Source organism: Panthera uncia (assembly GCF_023721935.1).
Source record: "Panthera uncia isolate 11264 chromosome B2 unlocalized genomic scaffold, Puncia_PCG_1.0 HiC_scaffold_24, whole genome shotgun sequence".
In the NCBI taxonomy this organism is placed as follows: domain Eukaryota; kingdom Metazoa; phylum Chordata; class Mammalia; order Carnivora; family Felidae; genus Panthera; species Panthera uncia.
Window position 1 is genome coordinate 99,479,660 of NW_026057580.1, and position 17,133 is coordinate 99,496,792.

A 17,133-nucleotide genomic window follows, 5' to 3' on the forward strand; every position below is an offset into this window, starting at 1 on the left:
CTATTCTTGGCCTGCATCCATTGGACTATAATCCAGGCTCTGACAGAGGCACTCTAGGTGAGTCACCAAACAAAACAATCTAAACTGTGGCCCTTCTGAGGCTGACATTGCAGCGAAAGGATGCAGACAATAAAACAAATAAGCAAGTTATGTAATGTATGGGCCAGTACTAAGTTCCATATGCAGAAAGGAAGCAGAGAATGAGGAGAGAGAGGGCTGGGGTTGGACATGGCAGCTGTTGATAGGCTGGCCCAGAGAGGCATCCCTGGAGGAGGTAAGAGCCTGAGCCAGCACACCAGGCAGACAGAGAAGCAAGTGCAATTGTCCTGTGGTAGGAGCCAGCCTGGAGTACTCAAAGAGCAAGAAGGCCTGTGCGGCTACAGCAGGATGAGCTGGGAGGCCATGGGAGAGGAGGTCACAGATGTAACAGAGGACCGGCGTACATGTCCCAGGAGGGCTTTTGCTTGCACCCTGAATAACATGGCAAGTCATTGGAGGTTTTGAGCATAGGAATGACATGATCTGACATACATTTTATAGGATCACCCTGGCCACTAGGTGAGAGTAGATTTGAGGAAGAAGAGAACAGAGAGACTAGTAAGGATGCTGTTTCCAGAGTCCAGTCTAGAGGTCACACTGGCTCTGACCAGAGTTGGTCAGTGGAGGAGGTAAAACGTAGTTAGTCTCTAGATGCTTTGACAAGAGAAGTGCCAAGTTATCCTGATGGATTGAATGTGATATTTGAATGAAAGAGAGGAGTGAAGAATGGTCTGAGGTTCAGTCCTGAGCAACATTAACCAAATAAGGAACAGACTTTGAAGCAATGGGTTGGGGAAGGAGAGAGTGAAGTTGTTATTACCATTGTCTTACCTCTTACCTTTAGCAATTTTGCCATTATTATTGTTAGAACGACCAAAGTAGTTGCTACTATTGTCCTTCCTCTTCCTGTTACTATTATTGCTGTTGTTATTGTTAGAATTTGTTACTTTTTTGCTGTTATCCTTCCTCTTCCTGTTACTCTTATTGCCATTTTTATTGTTAGAATGAATGAAGTTGTTACTGTGGTCCTTCCTCGTCCCCTTACTATTATTTCAGTTATTGTTATTAAAGTGAGAGGTGGCTTAACCCACGCTGTCCTGTTTAGTCTCAGTCCCGTCTCCAATGGCACCTTCTTTTTTCCTTATAGGTAACAAGCCACTTTGGGGTCAGCACATCACATCCAGCTGCCCCTTTTTCCTGCTGAAATCTGGTCCCAAAGGGAAGTCAGTGGACACAGAGTGTGTGCCCCCCTCTCCTGGGAACATGACCTCATCTCACCCCTGTTCCTCCCATCACACCTTCCCTCTCAATCTCCCAGGACAGTCTTTGTGAAAGGAAATCCCTGCCTTTTCTTCCTTTGGAAATTCCATTGCCCTTTGCTTTTTCTCATTTTAGCCATTTTTCTTCCGCTTGCTCCATTTTCCATTAATCCTTCCCCACGCACGGTCCTGGCTGTTCTCGCTTATGAATTCTGCTGTAACCCTTCAGTAAATCTGAATAAATTCTGCGATTCATCTTCCCAGCTTTTCCCTTCCCTCTGGCTGTCAATTCAAGCTCTTGCCCCAGGAATTGTTGCTTGGTGTCTCTGAGTGATAGTTTGCTCCTGTGTCAAATAAAGGAATTAACTAGGTCATCTGTAAAGAGCCTCTCAGTTGTAACTTCTGAACACCCCGACTCGGTGTTTTTCCTGTGTGGCAAGTTCTCCTTTCTAACTCATCTTCACAGCCTGCCTTTCATACTCTGTTTCCAGGGTCCTAACCACATTTTTTTTTCATCGTTATTTCACCCACACCTTAAGTTGGTCAAAAAAGGTTTATTTTTCTAGATGTTTCCTAATATTACACACAAAATATTTGAGGGACAATGATTCAAGCTTAAAGAAGCAAACTTATTTGGACATTTCTTAACCATGAGTGAGATTTTGCTTTTCTTTAAGAAATCTGTGACTGGAAAGTTTGGTTAATGCCAGTGACAAGCAGTTAATGGCACGGTTTCTGCTTTGATTTTCTGTGACACACTTTTGAGGTTTTCATCCTCACTTCTTTGTGGTGCCCTCACCTTTGTCTTCCTTTTGTCCTGTAACTGCCGATTTTCATCAACGACCGAAAAAATAAGAGTGACAAGGAAAAAACAATTTATCTCAGCTGACTGTTTCTTCTACAAATAGGGAAACACAGTGTGTTCTCCTGGATTTCAGATTAAATTAATAAAAAAATTTAATCCTATAAACAGAGGTCAAAGCTTATTATTTTGAGAGAGAGAGAGAGAGAAAGACAGAGAGAGGGAGAGAGAGAATCCCAAGCAGGCTCTGCACTCTCAGCACGGAACCTGATGTGAGGGTCAAACTCATGAACCATGAGATCATGACCTGATCTGAACTCACAAACTGTGATATCATGACCTGAGCTGAAATCAAGAATCTGACGCTTAACCGACTGAGCCACCCCCGTGCCCCAATCAGAGGTCATTTTTAATGCTTTTATTTAGCAAAATTCCAGGTGATTTTGAAATACATCAGACATCCATTTATTGAGGACAAGAGAGGTTATTCTAAAACATTCTTTAATAGCACTAAACTGATTTTGCCCATCAGGAGAAAAAGGAGAAAATCCATCCATAGGGGTCTTTCTATAGTGGTGGTTACATAGCTGAACTTCTCAGGCATTAAAGAAATTCTCACAGACATGTACACACACACATAATTAGAAATATTCCATTTTTAAGACTGAATTTTACACAACACATTATGATCATAAATGGGTTACTTGGATACAATAGTTATCTCTAGTTATTTTTAGCCAGGGAGCTAGATTTCATAATACTCAATCCTGCCTTATAAATTTAACTTTGTAAACTTGCAGGAGAAATGTGAGCTGTCTGGCCTTCTCTGACAAATCAAAAGTCATCCCGCGAGTCCCACAGTGAGGACACCCCTCCCTCCTCTGAACTCCAGGGAACTCACCCATGTGTCCCCCATACGTCCTAATTCACAGTCTCTCATATCTATCAATAAATAATTATGGAAGAAAAAAAGGAGCAGAAAAATAAACAGGCATTGTAACTTAATAGAAAAAGCACAGGCATTGAATCGGACAAACCAAGCTTTGTATTTCATTTCCTCTATTTATTCACCGTGTGATGCTGGGCAGTTGATTTAACTATCTGAGCCTTCACTTCCTCATCTATGTATCAGAAGTAACGAACCGCCCTCATAGGGTACTGTGAAGGTTAAATTAAAATTGTAAAGCACCTGGCACGCACGAGGCACCCAATAAAAGTTACTTCTCCTTTCCCCTATTCTGGCCTATCATTCGTGGTTCGACCCTGCAGTGTGGTTGACTGAACACACGGCTGTTTCTGTGCTGCGACCTTTTCAAAGGCAAAGTCTTATTAATCTTTGTATTTCCTACAGAACCTAGGGATATCCTAGCTAGATATCCTGGAGGCACAGTTAACTACATATTGTTTTAAACTGAGGGCTGAAACAGGATGGCTCCTAAACTGTGCAACAATTATTCATGGATTGGGACTCTTTTGGTAGGACAGCTCCCCTCTTGAGCGATGGCTCCGGCCACTTGGGTGTTGAGACAGCCCATCATATTTCAAATTAGGTTGCCCAAAACATAGCCACTTTCCTAAATTCTCTGGCAACTAACCAGAATGATGTTCCATTTCTCACTGTAGACACTGCTGCAGAAAAACTGACCCTACTCTGAGAAACAGAATCCACTATACTGTGCCGAAAAGACAAGTTGTGTTGAAAGCACTGAGTCACCTCAACGTGGGTTTTAAACACCAGCTGGCCCCCGACTAGCCCTCAGACCTCGGGCAAGCCGCCAATGCTCCTTGAGCCTCAACTAAAACAAGGAGACAGACAATAACTCTCCTCTGGTTGTCACACAGGGTTGTGGGTAGAGAAGAAAGGTGATTCCCTAGAACCAACTTGAACAACTGTGAAGCAGGATGCCAACACGAAGTCTAGAAAGCCATCACTTTTCAGTCAATGTGAGCTCTTCCTTCGTCACAGCCCAGGCCTCTCCCCCTATTCCCTTCTCTGGCAACTGACCAGCTCTCATTTTATCATTTCAATTCAGCTGAGCAGAAAAGCAATGCACCTGTGTGTGTGTGTGTGTGTGTGTGTGTGTGTGTATCAACACACAAGTGATCAAATCTACACTCCTGCCTGTCACATCACAATGCAGCAAGAAGATGTGGTCATTAATTCGCGCAACAAATCCAGCAACTGTAAAGCAAAGGGCTGGTGTGCAGGCAGGCAGCAGGAACTTGATGCATTACTTTTCCGTCTGATGCTAGAACACTGCACAGCGCAATTGCTTGTGGCTTTTTCTCATGTGTCAGTCACAATTTCCACTGTAAAACATTTCAAAGAAAATACAGTCCAACCAAAGCATAATAGAAAGTCAGCCCCAGACTAGAGGTGGTGGGTTGTGGGAAAAGCCAAGTGACCAGTCCTGTTAGTTCTGATGGAATCTTCGTTTCTAGGTCTTTCCACTGACGTCACCTAAGGAAACTGGGTTCCTAAGGACATCGGGAGGGTGGGGAGGCAGATGGGCCATCTACACACTACACACGGAAGAACGAACCTTCCCAAATTTCTGAAAAAAATCTTCTTCTGCCCGGGCCAATGCGTCTTCATCAATGTACACAGCCGGCCTTTTGGCCATGAGGAAGTACTGCACCTTCCTCAGATTCCAGCCCAGCACGTACTGGAGCCAGCCGCACACGGCCGCGGTGGACCGGCCGACCCCGGCGTTGCAGTGAACGTACACGGTGTGTCCATTCTCGAGCAGTGCGTGGAGGAGACAGACAGCCTGAGGCAGCATCTGTACTCGGCCTGGGATTGAGAAAGCACAGCACATACACATGAATAACGAACCCCAATATCGCCACTAATAATAAGTCCTGCAGCGCCTGGTGAAATCAGTGCCATGCAGAGAGAGGCGGGGACGTTAGAGCTGGCTCCATTCCTTTGTTTTGACGGAGAAGGTGAGACGATATCAAAGCCCGCTAACGATAAAGCAGAAAGAGCCCTCCAGAGGCAATGGATCAGCTCTGAACCTTCACTTGCTTTTGCTTTGAGTGACTTCTGCATCGGCGCAACTTTCCTTTCAAAGAACAGTTAACCACTGTCTATAGTCAGAAGAATGGATTTTTACATCTATCAGATTGGCTTGTACAGATTGGGCAGAGATTTAGAGGATTTCACCTGGACTTTCTTTAATCCAAATGGATCTTCGGGATAAATGCAAAACACAGAATTAATCCATGTTCGTCAAAGGAGTCAATCTTCTTCACTCAATATATGCTAATTTTCATTTGGCCAATGAGATGCTAACATTAATTGACACACATGTGATAAACGATCATTCATTTGTTCCCTCATGAACCAGTGAGTATTGAAATGATTCCATTTCTCCTTTGCTGTGCAACTGTGATTATAGTTATTATCACCTCATGACTATTATTTTGATTATCAGGTGATCAAATGTCCTCTCTTTTACACACTGAAAGGATACGCAATGGTCTGATCAGGCCTGCTTGGACTCTCTTATCTCATGAGAGGCAGGAGCCCCCTAAAGTCATCAAACTCCTAGATGCCTGGAGTTTCTTTTGCACACAGGTTCTCAGAGCAAAGACAGTAAATTTGTGGTGGGGGCGGGGGGGGGTTGGGGGTGGATGACGGTCACTATAAATTATTTCAAAGGGGAATGAAAGAAAGAAACTATACGGATTACCTAACCTGGATTATGTGCCTGTGACTTGGCACCCTCTAGCTACTCTGTTTTCTCGAATTCACAGGGGCACAATGGCGCTTCACGTTGCTACCCCCCTGGATAACTGGAAAGGTGGGGAAACTCCCCCCTCAAATGATTTCAATGCAGATCCTCACGGAGGCCTGGAATTCCATGTTGGAGTGGAGCCGCGAGGTCATGAGAACCACTGAAGTAAGTTTAGACTTCCCTCTTTAGATGTCCTCTTTTAAAATGCAAGTGCCCCTTAAGAGGCCAACACAACACATGGGAATCAGGGGTCAGCATCTCAGAAGAACAGATAGATGTTACAAGACCCCATCATGGTTTGAAGGCCCTCTCACTTGCCCCTCTGTCTGGGGTGGGTCCACCTTAGCCTCAGGCTCACCTTGCTCTGAGACAGGAGCAGAAACATCTACATGGAAGCCAGTACAATATTCTGCGTTTGCTGCTGGCATTCTATTCATCGCTTTCCAAGGCATCTAAAGCTACAGGTCCCACACAGCAGTTTAGGGCCATTTCTGACTGGAATGTCTTTAGTCAGGGCACCCTTCGCAGTTCCTCAGGCTCCATCTCCTCCTACTGCCTGTTGCCATATGTTCGTGCTCCCTGCCTGATCGCCGAGGGCCTCTGAGGTGGGGACACACCAGCTCCTCTGTGCCACTTGAGTTTGCAGGTCCAAACCCAGCCATCAACTGTAAACGATTTGCACTTCCTCACTAGGCTGTGGGGTACTCTGAGGTTAGAGCTGGGGGGGCATCCCATACAGGCAGCTGTTCATGGCACTTCCCCAGAGGCAGTCACATATCACTGGAGATGGAAAGATGCAAAATGTCATATGCACCAGAGAGCTGTCTCATTGTGTGCCTCAGGGAGAGTACTGTGTACTTGACTTACCATGTGAGCTGGGAGATCAGAAGAGGCAAAACTTCCAAAATATGCTTGAGCAGCCCTGCCAACAAGGGTGAGGCCTGCCCACGTGCAAGCCTTTTGTTCTGCGGAAGGGGTGTTAGAGGTGTAGCCCAAGTAATACTGGCTGGGAAGGGAATGACCATACAGCAAACTGTGAAGCCGGGCTCTTCCTGCTCCTGCCACAGCTGGCATCACGTGCCAAGCTCCCTGTTACAGCTGCCTCTCCAGCTACCGTGTACTTTGCCAGGAGATGAGCTGAAAACAAATTTATTTTCTTGAAATACAGCTGACATACGATGTTAGTTTCAGGGGTACAACCCAGTAATTGGACAATTCTATACTACATGCTATGCTCAGCACAATAGGTGTAGTTACCATCTGTCACCACAAATATTATAAGATTACTGACTAGGGGAGCCTGGGGTGGCTCAGTCGGTTAAGCATCTGACTTTGGCTCAGGTTCTGAACTCACAGTTCGTGAGTTCGAGCCCTGCATCGGGCTCTGTGCTGACAGCTCAGAGCCTGGAGCCTGCTTCAGATTCTGTGTCTCCCTCTCTCTCTGCCCCTCCCCTGCTCACACTATCTCTCTCTCTTTCTCTCTTTCTTTCTCTTTCTCTCTTTCTTACTCTCTCTCTTTCCCTCTCAAAAATAGATAGAATTAAAAAAAATTAATAAAAAAATATAGCCTTGAGAATCATTATTAACATGGATTTTCATTAAGTGTTCAGTGTCCAAATAGTGACCATGTGCTGTAGGAGCTTCTGGAGTCAGAGCGCCAGCCCCTGTGTTCAGCTTACACACCATCGGTGCCACCAACCTGCCCAAGCCCAGGTTCACATGGACCCATCAGGATCCCTTCCCCCAGCGCACTCTCTGGCCAGAGATTCCCGGAGGAAGGGTCTGCATCAAATGGCCCAAATGAGGCAATATCTCTCCCTTTCCTTTTTATCTGTAAAAGGTTCTTCAAGAGGCATGCATACAGCTTAGAAGTTGAAAAGGGAAATGTGTGAGTTTGGAATTTTGTGACCTCGGACATGTAGTCCTGGAAAGTAAGTGGCAGCTGCCATCGGGAAGCTCCAGAAGGCCCCCCGTTTAATTGCCGGTTTCACCCTGCAGTGGTCTTCTCCTAGAATCACTTAGCCACCTCACTTAAGAACTGCCACACAAATATTTCAATAACATAACAAAAAACTAAATGAGAAGAAAGGACAGCAGACAAGGACCTGGTCCAGGATGTCCACCTGTCTCGGCCTGGCCTCCACTGGAGCGCTCACTTATTTTGATGTCTAGGGACTACAAATCAGTCTACTTTGATTAATGACAGCTAACATCTACCTGCCCCTTCTACCTGCCAAGTGCTGTTCTAAGCACTGTGCATGCAATAGTTCATTTACAATCACCTTTTAACAACTATGAGGTTGGTGCTATTATTATCCTCCATTTATACCTGAGGGAACTGAGACGAGGAGATTTGCCCAAGGTGACCATTCAAACCCAGTCAGCACAACTCCAGAGCCTCTGGTCTTAACCACTATACTACTGCCCTTCCTTAACCTGCCTGGTCTGTGGTACTTGCTGGCCCCCATGCTGTCAGTCTGAATTCTCAGCCTCTGACCCCGACCTACCTGGTTACACTGTTGCTCCTAACCCAGGTGAGAGCAACATCCTCGCTGGGGGTTAGGCCTTCTGCCCTACAGGAGCTTTCTGTGCCCAATGGGCCATATCCCTCTATTACAAAACCCATTCTAGGGAGCCTGAGCTAATGCAAAACCCACCAAGGAATAAAAAGAGGGTGTCCATAATCAGACCTTGCACAATAAACCGGTGTCAACAAGAGCCTCTAATTTTTCATGTTTCATATACTTCGGTTCCATATAGAAGTTAATTAGATAATAAGTTTCCATGCATACAAATGATAATACCTAAAGGCAAGAGAGAAATCCAGATTTTTTATAGCAAGTATTCCAAATTTTAACTGTTGGCAACTAAGTTGAAAATTTTAAACCCTGTGCAGGTCTAACAAAACATTTAACTGTCTGTGGTTCTTACTTTGGAATTTAAAACAGGCCTTGGCTCTCCGTGGATGCTCAAGAAGCATTCATTAAGTGCATGAATAAAAAATAAAATGAAACAAAATCCAATAATACTAATTAGATCTGAGACACTACCAGACCCCTCTAATCTAACTTGTGGTCCACACCTCCTCTAGGCTAATCCGACTCTGTAATGATTAAAAGCTTCTTGAAAGCATGCAGTGAGCAAACAAAGATTGGGAGAGAGGGGACAAGGGCTTGAAATCAGGGAGAGGAGTGGAAAAGGCCCTGAAGATGCCCTTTACCTAAGGTTGACCTTGAAAGAAATTACTTCTGGAACATCTCTCAGCCTTTCCAACACATACACACACACACACACACACACACACACACACACACACACACACCCTCACACACACACACACACACACACACACACACACACACACACACACACACACACACACACACACACACACACACACACACACACACACACACACACACACACACACACACACACACACACACACACCCACACACACACACACACACACACACACACACACACACACACACACACACACACACACACACACACACACACACACACACACACACACACACACTCCCTCCCTCCCTCCCTCCCTCCCTCCCTTTTTTACTCCAGGCAGATTTATGGCAGGATATATGATTGTTTTATTTGAGCATATCTCCTTTTTCACCTTTGCAGTGTAATATAGATAAGGTCCATACTGTCTAGTACATCCTCTGGTAGAAAACTAAGAACTTGGGACTAAAAAATATAGTCCCAACTTTGTGATTTTCAAAGCACTTTCATATCAATCATCTTATTCTATTGTTATAAACCTATGAGGCAGAAATAATTACCCCATTTTCCAAATGCAGGAGCTAGCCTGCTTGATATCACAAAGCTCCGTGGTGGCAACAAGGCCCAAGCCCAAGGTGTTGTGGCCCCAAGGTCAGTGACCACCTCATGGCAGGGCTGCACGCACAGGGTAGCGTTGGACAGAACTGTCCAAACAAAGGGGCAGCTGGGGACTCTGGGAAGCACATTAAGTCGTTTGGGAGGCAAGGGCAGACCATTTGTTATCACCAGCACTGCACTGATAGAGGTCAAAACACAATCGGAGTACTTCCTATGTGAAAGAAAACTGAATTTTAATGAACAGACTTGGGTTTTTTTTCAGGTGACTGCTAGATTTGGGAGCTTTTCATGTCTCAGGTGAAAGACACAAACCAATTTTTTTTTAAGAAAAGAAAAGAAAAATCCTAACTAACTCCCCTACATATGACAAAATGTACAAGAGTAAGGATCGATAGTACAATTGATTGTAACAGGCCTGTGACAACCAGTGGTGACAGTCAGGCCTAACACACTGTCTTCTTTCTCAGACTTTATCTGACAGCATTATGCTACAGCTCAAAACACTTCCAGATGGATTTTTCTCTAGAGTTCTAAAAATATTCAGCTAAATTAACCTATATGTTCATTGTGCTAATATTGTGAGCCACACAGATTAATCTACTGGTCCAAACCTCCCCTGCGACTCTGGAATGGTCATTAACCCTTTGATTACTCCCCCAGTTATGCTGAGCCAAAGAAAGCCTTCATTTAACCTTCAGAGTTTGCCACGTGGGAGCTTTCATTCGCTGTCATTGGTGTTGCCAAACTGCCTCAGTGTAGAAGGTGTTCCCCTGTTGTGGTGGGGATGGGGACCTGGTGACCCTGTGACCCCCCAAAAGAATTTAACACAACTACAGTGGGCCTTTGGGGGTGGAGTTTTCCCTCAGGCTTCTGCATACCCCAAACTATCGAGCAAACACCTATTAGTCACCAGGGCCCTCGGGTAATCAATGCCTGGAATGGAACGGGACTCGGCTACAGTTAGCAGCTCAGCTACTCCAAGCTTGTCTCACGTTACACTCCCAACGGGTAACGATGCTATGAAATCAGAATCAAAGCAGCAAGAATCAGAACGCTCTCTGGAAGCTACAGGCACATGGTCCTTACAATCTTCTCTGCTTTGAAACCAGAAACACAAAGCACTTTCGTATCAATCATCTGATTCTATTGTTATCATCTTGTAAGGCAGAAACTATTACCCTATTTTCCAAATGCAGGAACTAGTTTGCTCAATATCACACAGCTACTCAGGGGCTTTCATTCTGCTGTCACCAGTGTTTGTCAAACTGCCCCGGAGTGGAAGGCGCTCCACTGTTGTGGCGGGGATGGGGGCCTGGTGACTGAGTGACCCCCGCAAAAGATTTTAACACAACTATAGTGGGCCTAGATTCAACCGATGGTCTTATGTGCAAACGAAGTTATTTTGTTTCCTTGAAAAACAGCACAGCTCTAATGGCTCAATCAAGTTTCTTTGGACCAGCATTACCACCAAGAGTAACCAAACAATATCCTCTTCAGGAAGAAAAATCACACCTCATCCCGAGTGATGGTTCAGTCCAGCCCGGCCATGAGAACCACCTGAGATTCATAAAGAGCCAAGGCAGGTGACAGCCAGGTTCCCAAGGATCCTCAAGGTCTTCTGTCCCCACCTACATCCTGGACTGTTGACTCTGGGGAGACAAGCCATCTCCCTGGCAAATGGTCTTTGTCTAACTCCAGGTCATCATGAGCACAGGGGACTGAAAGTCCACATGAGCACGCAGGGAGTAGCGTCGTAGCGCTGTGTCTGCAGCCATGATCCAAGTCTGACTGCCTGTGTTGAAATCCAGGCTGTGTGTCTTTCCCTATGACCTTGGCCACATTACTTAACACTTTCGTACCTGTCTCTTCCTCTGCAAAATGGAGATAACTACATGTGCCTGGAGTCTTGTCGGAATTATAGGAGTTGGGCACGAAACTGCTTAGGAGAGTGTCTGATACGTTATGTACTTTGGGGGGAAGAGGACTGAGGGTGGAGACATTTCCTGGCTAGGCATCCCTGCCTTCCTTCTTTCCCCCAGAATAGCAGTTCACCAAAGTCCCTTGCCAATGCCATTCCCACAGCCCTCTGCTGCCCCCTGCTGACAGCCGGTTGAACTAGTAGTGTAACTTGGTTCTCTCAGCTGCACTTCCCCTCATTCCTTTCCCAAAGAGAACCTTACTCTACCGCCATGCTGAAATACAGAGCATTCCTGTAAAATGCCATGCCTTAGGCCTTGACTTACACTGTTTCATCCACCTGGCATGCCCTTCCTCCCTCTCCATCAACCTGTCAAAGCCACGCCCACCTCAAATGCCATGACATTGATATAGCCTCCCTGTGCTTTTCTCCCCACCTCATAACCCATGAGGAACACGTGACTCGTTACTCACATCACATTCTTCTCTGCATTGTAATTAGTTTTGAGCTTGTCTTATCACCTCTTGCCGTTAGATCAAAACTATGCCTTCTGTCTCTCTCATTTTCCCAGCAGCACGCATGTCCTGACCCCTCTTCACAAAGACATGCTCAGCCAGTACTTGTGCAGTAACTACAGCCTCACCATTGCCACCCTGCCCCCAACTGTGTCATCCCTCATTATCTCTCACTTCAACTATCGCAGTAACCTCCTAACTGGTGTCCCCAGATCCACTGAGAGCCCACCTCCATCTTTTGTCCACGGGGCAAACCACACTTCTGAAGGGGAAAAAAAAAAAAAAAAAAGGTGATCTTGGCACTAGCCCAGTCTCCCACCCTTTCAACTGCTTCTTACTGCTTTTAGGAGACAGTCTAAAATCCTTGTTGTGGCCCAAATCTGCAAGATCCTCTTCCTTCATTCCCTGACCTGCAGCCATACTGGGCTTCTTTTAGAACATTCTATGTTCTCCTGCAGCAGAGACTTCCTAAGCTGCCCCCTCTTGCTGGAAGCCTCTTTCCCACCTCACCCCCAGCAACCCCATCCTTTGATCTAACTCAAACATACCTAGGAAAACCTTCCTTGACCCTCTTCCTACATCTGATTTGCCTGTGCATATGCTCTCACAGCAGTATCTTTCTAACACAAGTTTCATTGTATTTGTAAATTTCTGTTCGTAGTTATTTGATTAATGTGTGTCTTCCCTTTAGGACTATAAGGTCTATGGGGACAGGAGCTATGCCTGCTTTTCCTCACCACTGTGTTCCCAGCTGCCGGCATAATGCCACACATACATCAGGCACACAATAGACATATAGTTAATGAATAAACAAATCAAAGGAGCCATGTTAAACAGACTCTTGGCCAAATTATCAAAATATGTCAAATCTATTAAACCTAAAACCTTATAGTTATTCCATTTCTATCACTCATATTTAAGTCACTCAATTATAGACATAAAGGTAGGTGGGTAGGTAGATAGGTAGGTAGATAGATGATAGATAGATAGATAGATAGATAAGACAGACAGACAGACAGACAGACAGCGATGGCTTCTCTGAAACACTTCAACAAGAAGCCAGAAAGATTTTTCTGATGCTTACCTTCAGTGCTCATATCTGGGGTCGGCATCCAGATGTAGACCAAGCCTTCTTCCTTATATAGCTTAATCATGGTGTCTGGAGTCATGGGTTCTGGGTAGCGGTTACAGCCTGAGGAATTCTGTACAATATCCCATTCAGTCTGGAAATTCATTACAGCTGTAATCCCCAATTCGTGCTTCAGTTTGATGGTTACATGCTCCACTTGACGAGGGCAGCTACCCAGCCAGATATTTGGGAGAATTCTAATGAGAATACATAGAGGCAACTATTATTACTGTTACTGTTATGGTTTGAGGTCTGAGGAGCTACAGAAAATATGTGGCAATAAAATGCAATTAACCTTTAAATCTGACACAGGAAAAGGTGCATTAACAATATTAGATGTTGTAACAATATTATTGATATAATAATATTATTATTGAAAGAAAAAATACCGTAATGTTGTTTTTAAGGAAACAAACAATTCAATTAACTAAAATGCTAGGAAATAGGCAATATCAAGCCAAATCCAGCAACATATTAAAATAAGTCCACCAAGTTGTATTTATTCCTTGATTGTATATGTGGTTCAACATTTGGAAACTCATCCACATATTTCAAACACTAATAAGTTAAAGGCAAAACTCCCATGATTATGGGAGTAAATCCTGTAAAACATTTACAAAAATCAGTCATCATTCCTGTTTAAAACTCTGCGTAAAAAAGTTCAAATAGTAAGAGAACTTTTAAACACCAGAAACTAACAAACAATAGTCTTCTTTTAAACAAAATCAAAGTCAAGATTATATCTATTAGTACCCAACGTTGTCTTACATGTTTCACCTAATGCTACAAGTTAAGAAGAAATATAACTATCTGTAAAAAATCAAAAAAGAAAAAGAAAATGCTGTCATTATTTTTCAACTATGTTTCCATATCTAAATATCCCAAAGTCTAGATTCTACCCTCAAAGTTTCTGAGTCAGTAGATCTGGGTTGAGAGTCCAAGAATTTGGACTTCTCTAACAAGTTCCCAAGCAATCCTGATGCTTCTAGTTCAGGGCAAAACTTTGAGAATCACTCCTTAAAAGACTCAATTACAAAGCTATACAAAATATTACAGGTATTAAGATATATGGATTAAGGAAAATGTACCAAAATCAAACAGCTTTTCTGTGTGCCAGCAGTAGCCAGGTAGAAATGGGGAGGTGGAGGGGCGCCTGGATGGCTGTGGCTCAGTCGTCTGACTTCAGCTCAGGTCATGATCACTCAGTTTGAGAGTCTGAGCCCCATTTTGGACTGGCTGCTATCAGCACAAAGCCCACTTGGGATCCTCTATCCCACACTCTCTCTGTGCCTCAAAAATAAATAGACATTTAAAAAAAAACAGAGGCGTGCCCGGGTGGCTCAGTCGGTTAAGTGGCCGACTTCAGCTCAGGACATGACCTCACGTTTTGTGGGTTTCAGTCCCATACTGGGCTCTGTGCTGACAGCTCAAAGCCTGGAGCCTGCTTCGGATTCTGTGTCTTCCTGTCTCTCTGCCCTTCCCCCCACTCGCACTCTCTCTCTCTCTCTCTCTCTCAAAAAACAATTTTACGTTCATTTGTTAATAAACAATAAAAAAAAGAAATGGGGAGGTAGAGGTGAATCTCATTCAAAAATAAAAGCAAAATTATAAAACAACTAGGAAGACATTTAACCAGAAAGATTTATGAAACTTTATTGGACATTAAGAAAAAAGACAATGAATAAATAGATATACTGTGATTTTATAATAATATATATTTGGTCTTCATTGCAGTTTCTGGCACAGTTTCCTGAGTGATGAGAGCCATTAGGTGTCTTTTGCTGTGTTAATGAAGTAACTTCTGGATAGCACCTAAGGATGGCCTGGTTGACCAGGGGAACCAACTTTGTGATTAGAGGGACCGAACCTGAAGTCCCACCCCTTGGCTTCCAGGAAGAGAGAGGGCTGGAGGTTGAGCCAATCATCAGTGGCCAATGATTTAATCAATTATCCCTAGATAATGAAGCTTCCATAAAACCCAGGATTCCAACGTCAGGATTCCAAGAACTTCCAGGTTGGTGACACAGAAAGAGTGGGGCTCCCAGAGAAGGTCTGGAAGCTCCAAGCCGTCTCCCACATTCCTTGCCCTGTGCGTCTATTCCATCCGTCTGTTCCTGAATTATATCCTCTTAAAGTAACTAATAACTAATAACTAATAACTAATAACTAAATAACTAATCCCTTAAAGCCCCTGATGTGCAGGAAAGAAACAGAGCAGAGGGACTACACTTTTATTTAGCTACTTTCAGACTGAGCTTAAAGCAATCCTTCTCTGTTGGGGAAAATTTTGTTTCCCAAGGGATATTTGGCCACAATTATGGAGACATTTTAGATTATGACACTGGGTGGTGTTAATGGTATCTATTAGATTGAAAGTGGGGATGTTGCCAAACATCCTATAATGCATAGGGTAGCCCGCACAACAAAGAATTAGCAAATCCAAAACATCAATAATGCTGTGATTAAGAAGCCTTGGGCTGGGGGAATAAAAATGGAATAGACCTCCTTACTATGGGAGGGAAGAAAGGGAACCTGGGACAGGGAATAAGACCAACATATTTGACACAGAGTTTGTGGCTCATCAGTTATGCCATTCTGATAATACGATATTCCACGTCATATTTTAAAAACATATTTTAAAATATGTATGTAGGGGCGCCTGGGTGGCTCAGCCGGTTAAGCATCCAACTTCGGCTCAGGTCATGATCTCACAGTCCATGAGTTCGAGCCCTGCGTCGGGCTCTGTGCTGATGGCTCAGAGCCTGGAGCCTGTTTTGGAATCTGTGTCTCCCTCTCTCTCTGACCCTCCCCTGTTCATGCTCTGTCTCTCTCTGTCTCAAAAATAAAATAAACATTTAAAAATAAATAAATAAATAAATAAATAAATAAATAAAATATGTATGTATGTGCATAAAGAGAGTTAGAGAATGAGCAAAAGTCTAATAGTACAGAGTCGAACAGCACTAAACATTTTAAGTGTGGTGTAATGGAAAGGGCATGAAACATAAGCCAGAAACAATGCCAATCATAGCATGATATTTTTTTAATGTTATTTATTTTTGAGAGAAAGAGAGCAAGCAGAGGAGAGGTAGAGAGAGTGGGGGTGGACAGAAGATCCGAAGCAGGCTCTGTGCTGACAGCAGCGAGCCCAATGTGGGGCTCGAACTCGTGAACCGTGAGATCATGACCTGAACCAAAGTTGGATACTTAACCAACTGAGCCACTCAGGTGACCCCATAGCAAGATAATTTTAAAAGCACTTGGTAATAACTGTGTGACATCAGGGAAATTTATTTCTCATCTCTAAGCCTTTGGCTGATCATCTTTAAAATGGGTCTAAAAATAACTAATTCATGGGAAGAAAATTCAATGTAATAAGGTATTTGAACAGGACTGATACTAGTGTATGTGCATAAATGCAAGTGGCATTAATGTCTAGTTGTTATAATTTACTTATTTTAGTAATTTACTTTGTATTGTAATGACTATTCAGATAATTTCCCATTGTTCTGTGTATCCTTCATTTGAATGCTGCAGAGTTTGGAATATTCACTCTATTTTCTTAGATGAAATCCAGCTTGTTTTTGTGGGGTTTTTTCCTTATGGCTGTTGTTATTGTAATTGTTAATGTTAATGTAAGAAGCCAATTGACTAATCCTCAAATATGGGTATTATCCACCCTCACTGAAAATATCTCACAATATCTAGCATCATCTAAAACTTGAATCCTACTTACACTCCAGAAGATAAACCAATTTTTTATTGCTACTTGGGCTCTAACAGGATCTATTCGAGAGACAGTCATAAAGTGGCTGTGGAGTGAGGCCTAGGAGTCTGTGGAATTTTTTTTTCAAGAAATTGACTAGG

General features: G+C 43.7%; 1 protein-coding gene across 2 annotated transcripts in view; it reads right to left on the minus strand.

Moving 5' to 3' along the window:
- Positions 1-827: 827 nt before the first annotated feature.
- EPM2A (EPM2A glucan phosphatase, laforin) overlaps positions 828-17,133 on the minus strand; it is a 108,720-nt gene continuing 92,414 nt past the window's right edge. Inside the window, exons 3-4 of one of the 2 annotated variants that reach the window (XM_049654480.1) lie at positions 13,222-13,463; positions 828-4,894 (exon numbers count right to left, since the gene is read on the minus strand). In XM_049654480.1, the coding sequence (XP_049510437.1) occupies positions 4,617-4,894; positions 13,222-13,463 (520 nt within the window). In that variant the 3' untranslated portion in view covers positions 828-4,616. The remainder of the gene's footprint in view (positions 4,895-13,221; positions 13,464-17,133) is intronic. The other variant, XM_049654482.1, reaches the window with a different exon arrangement.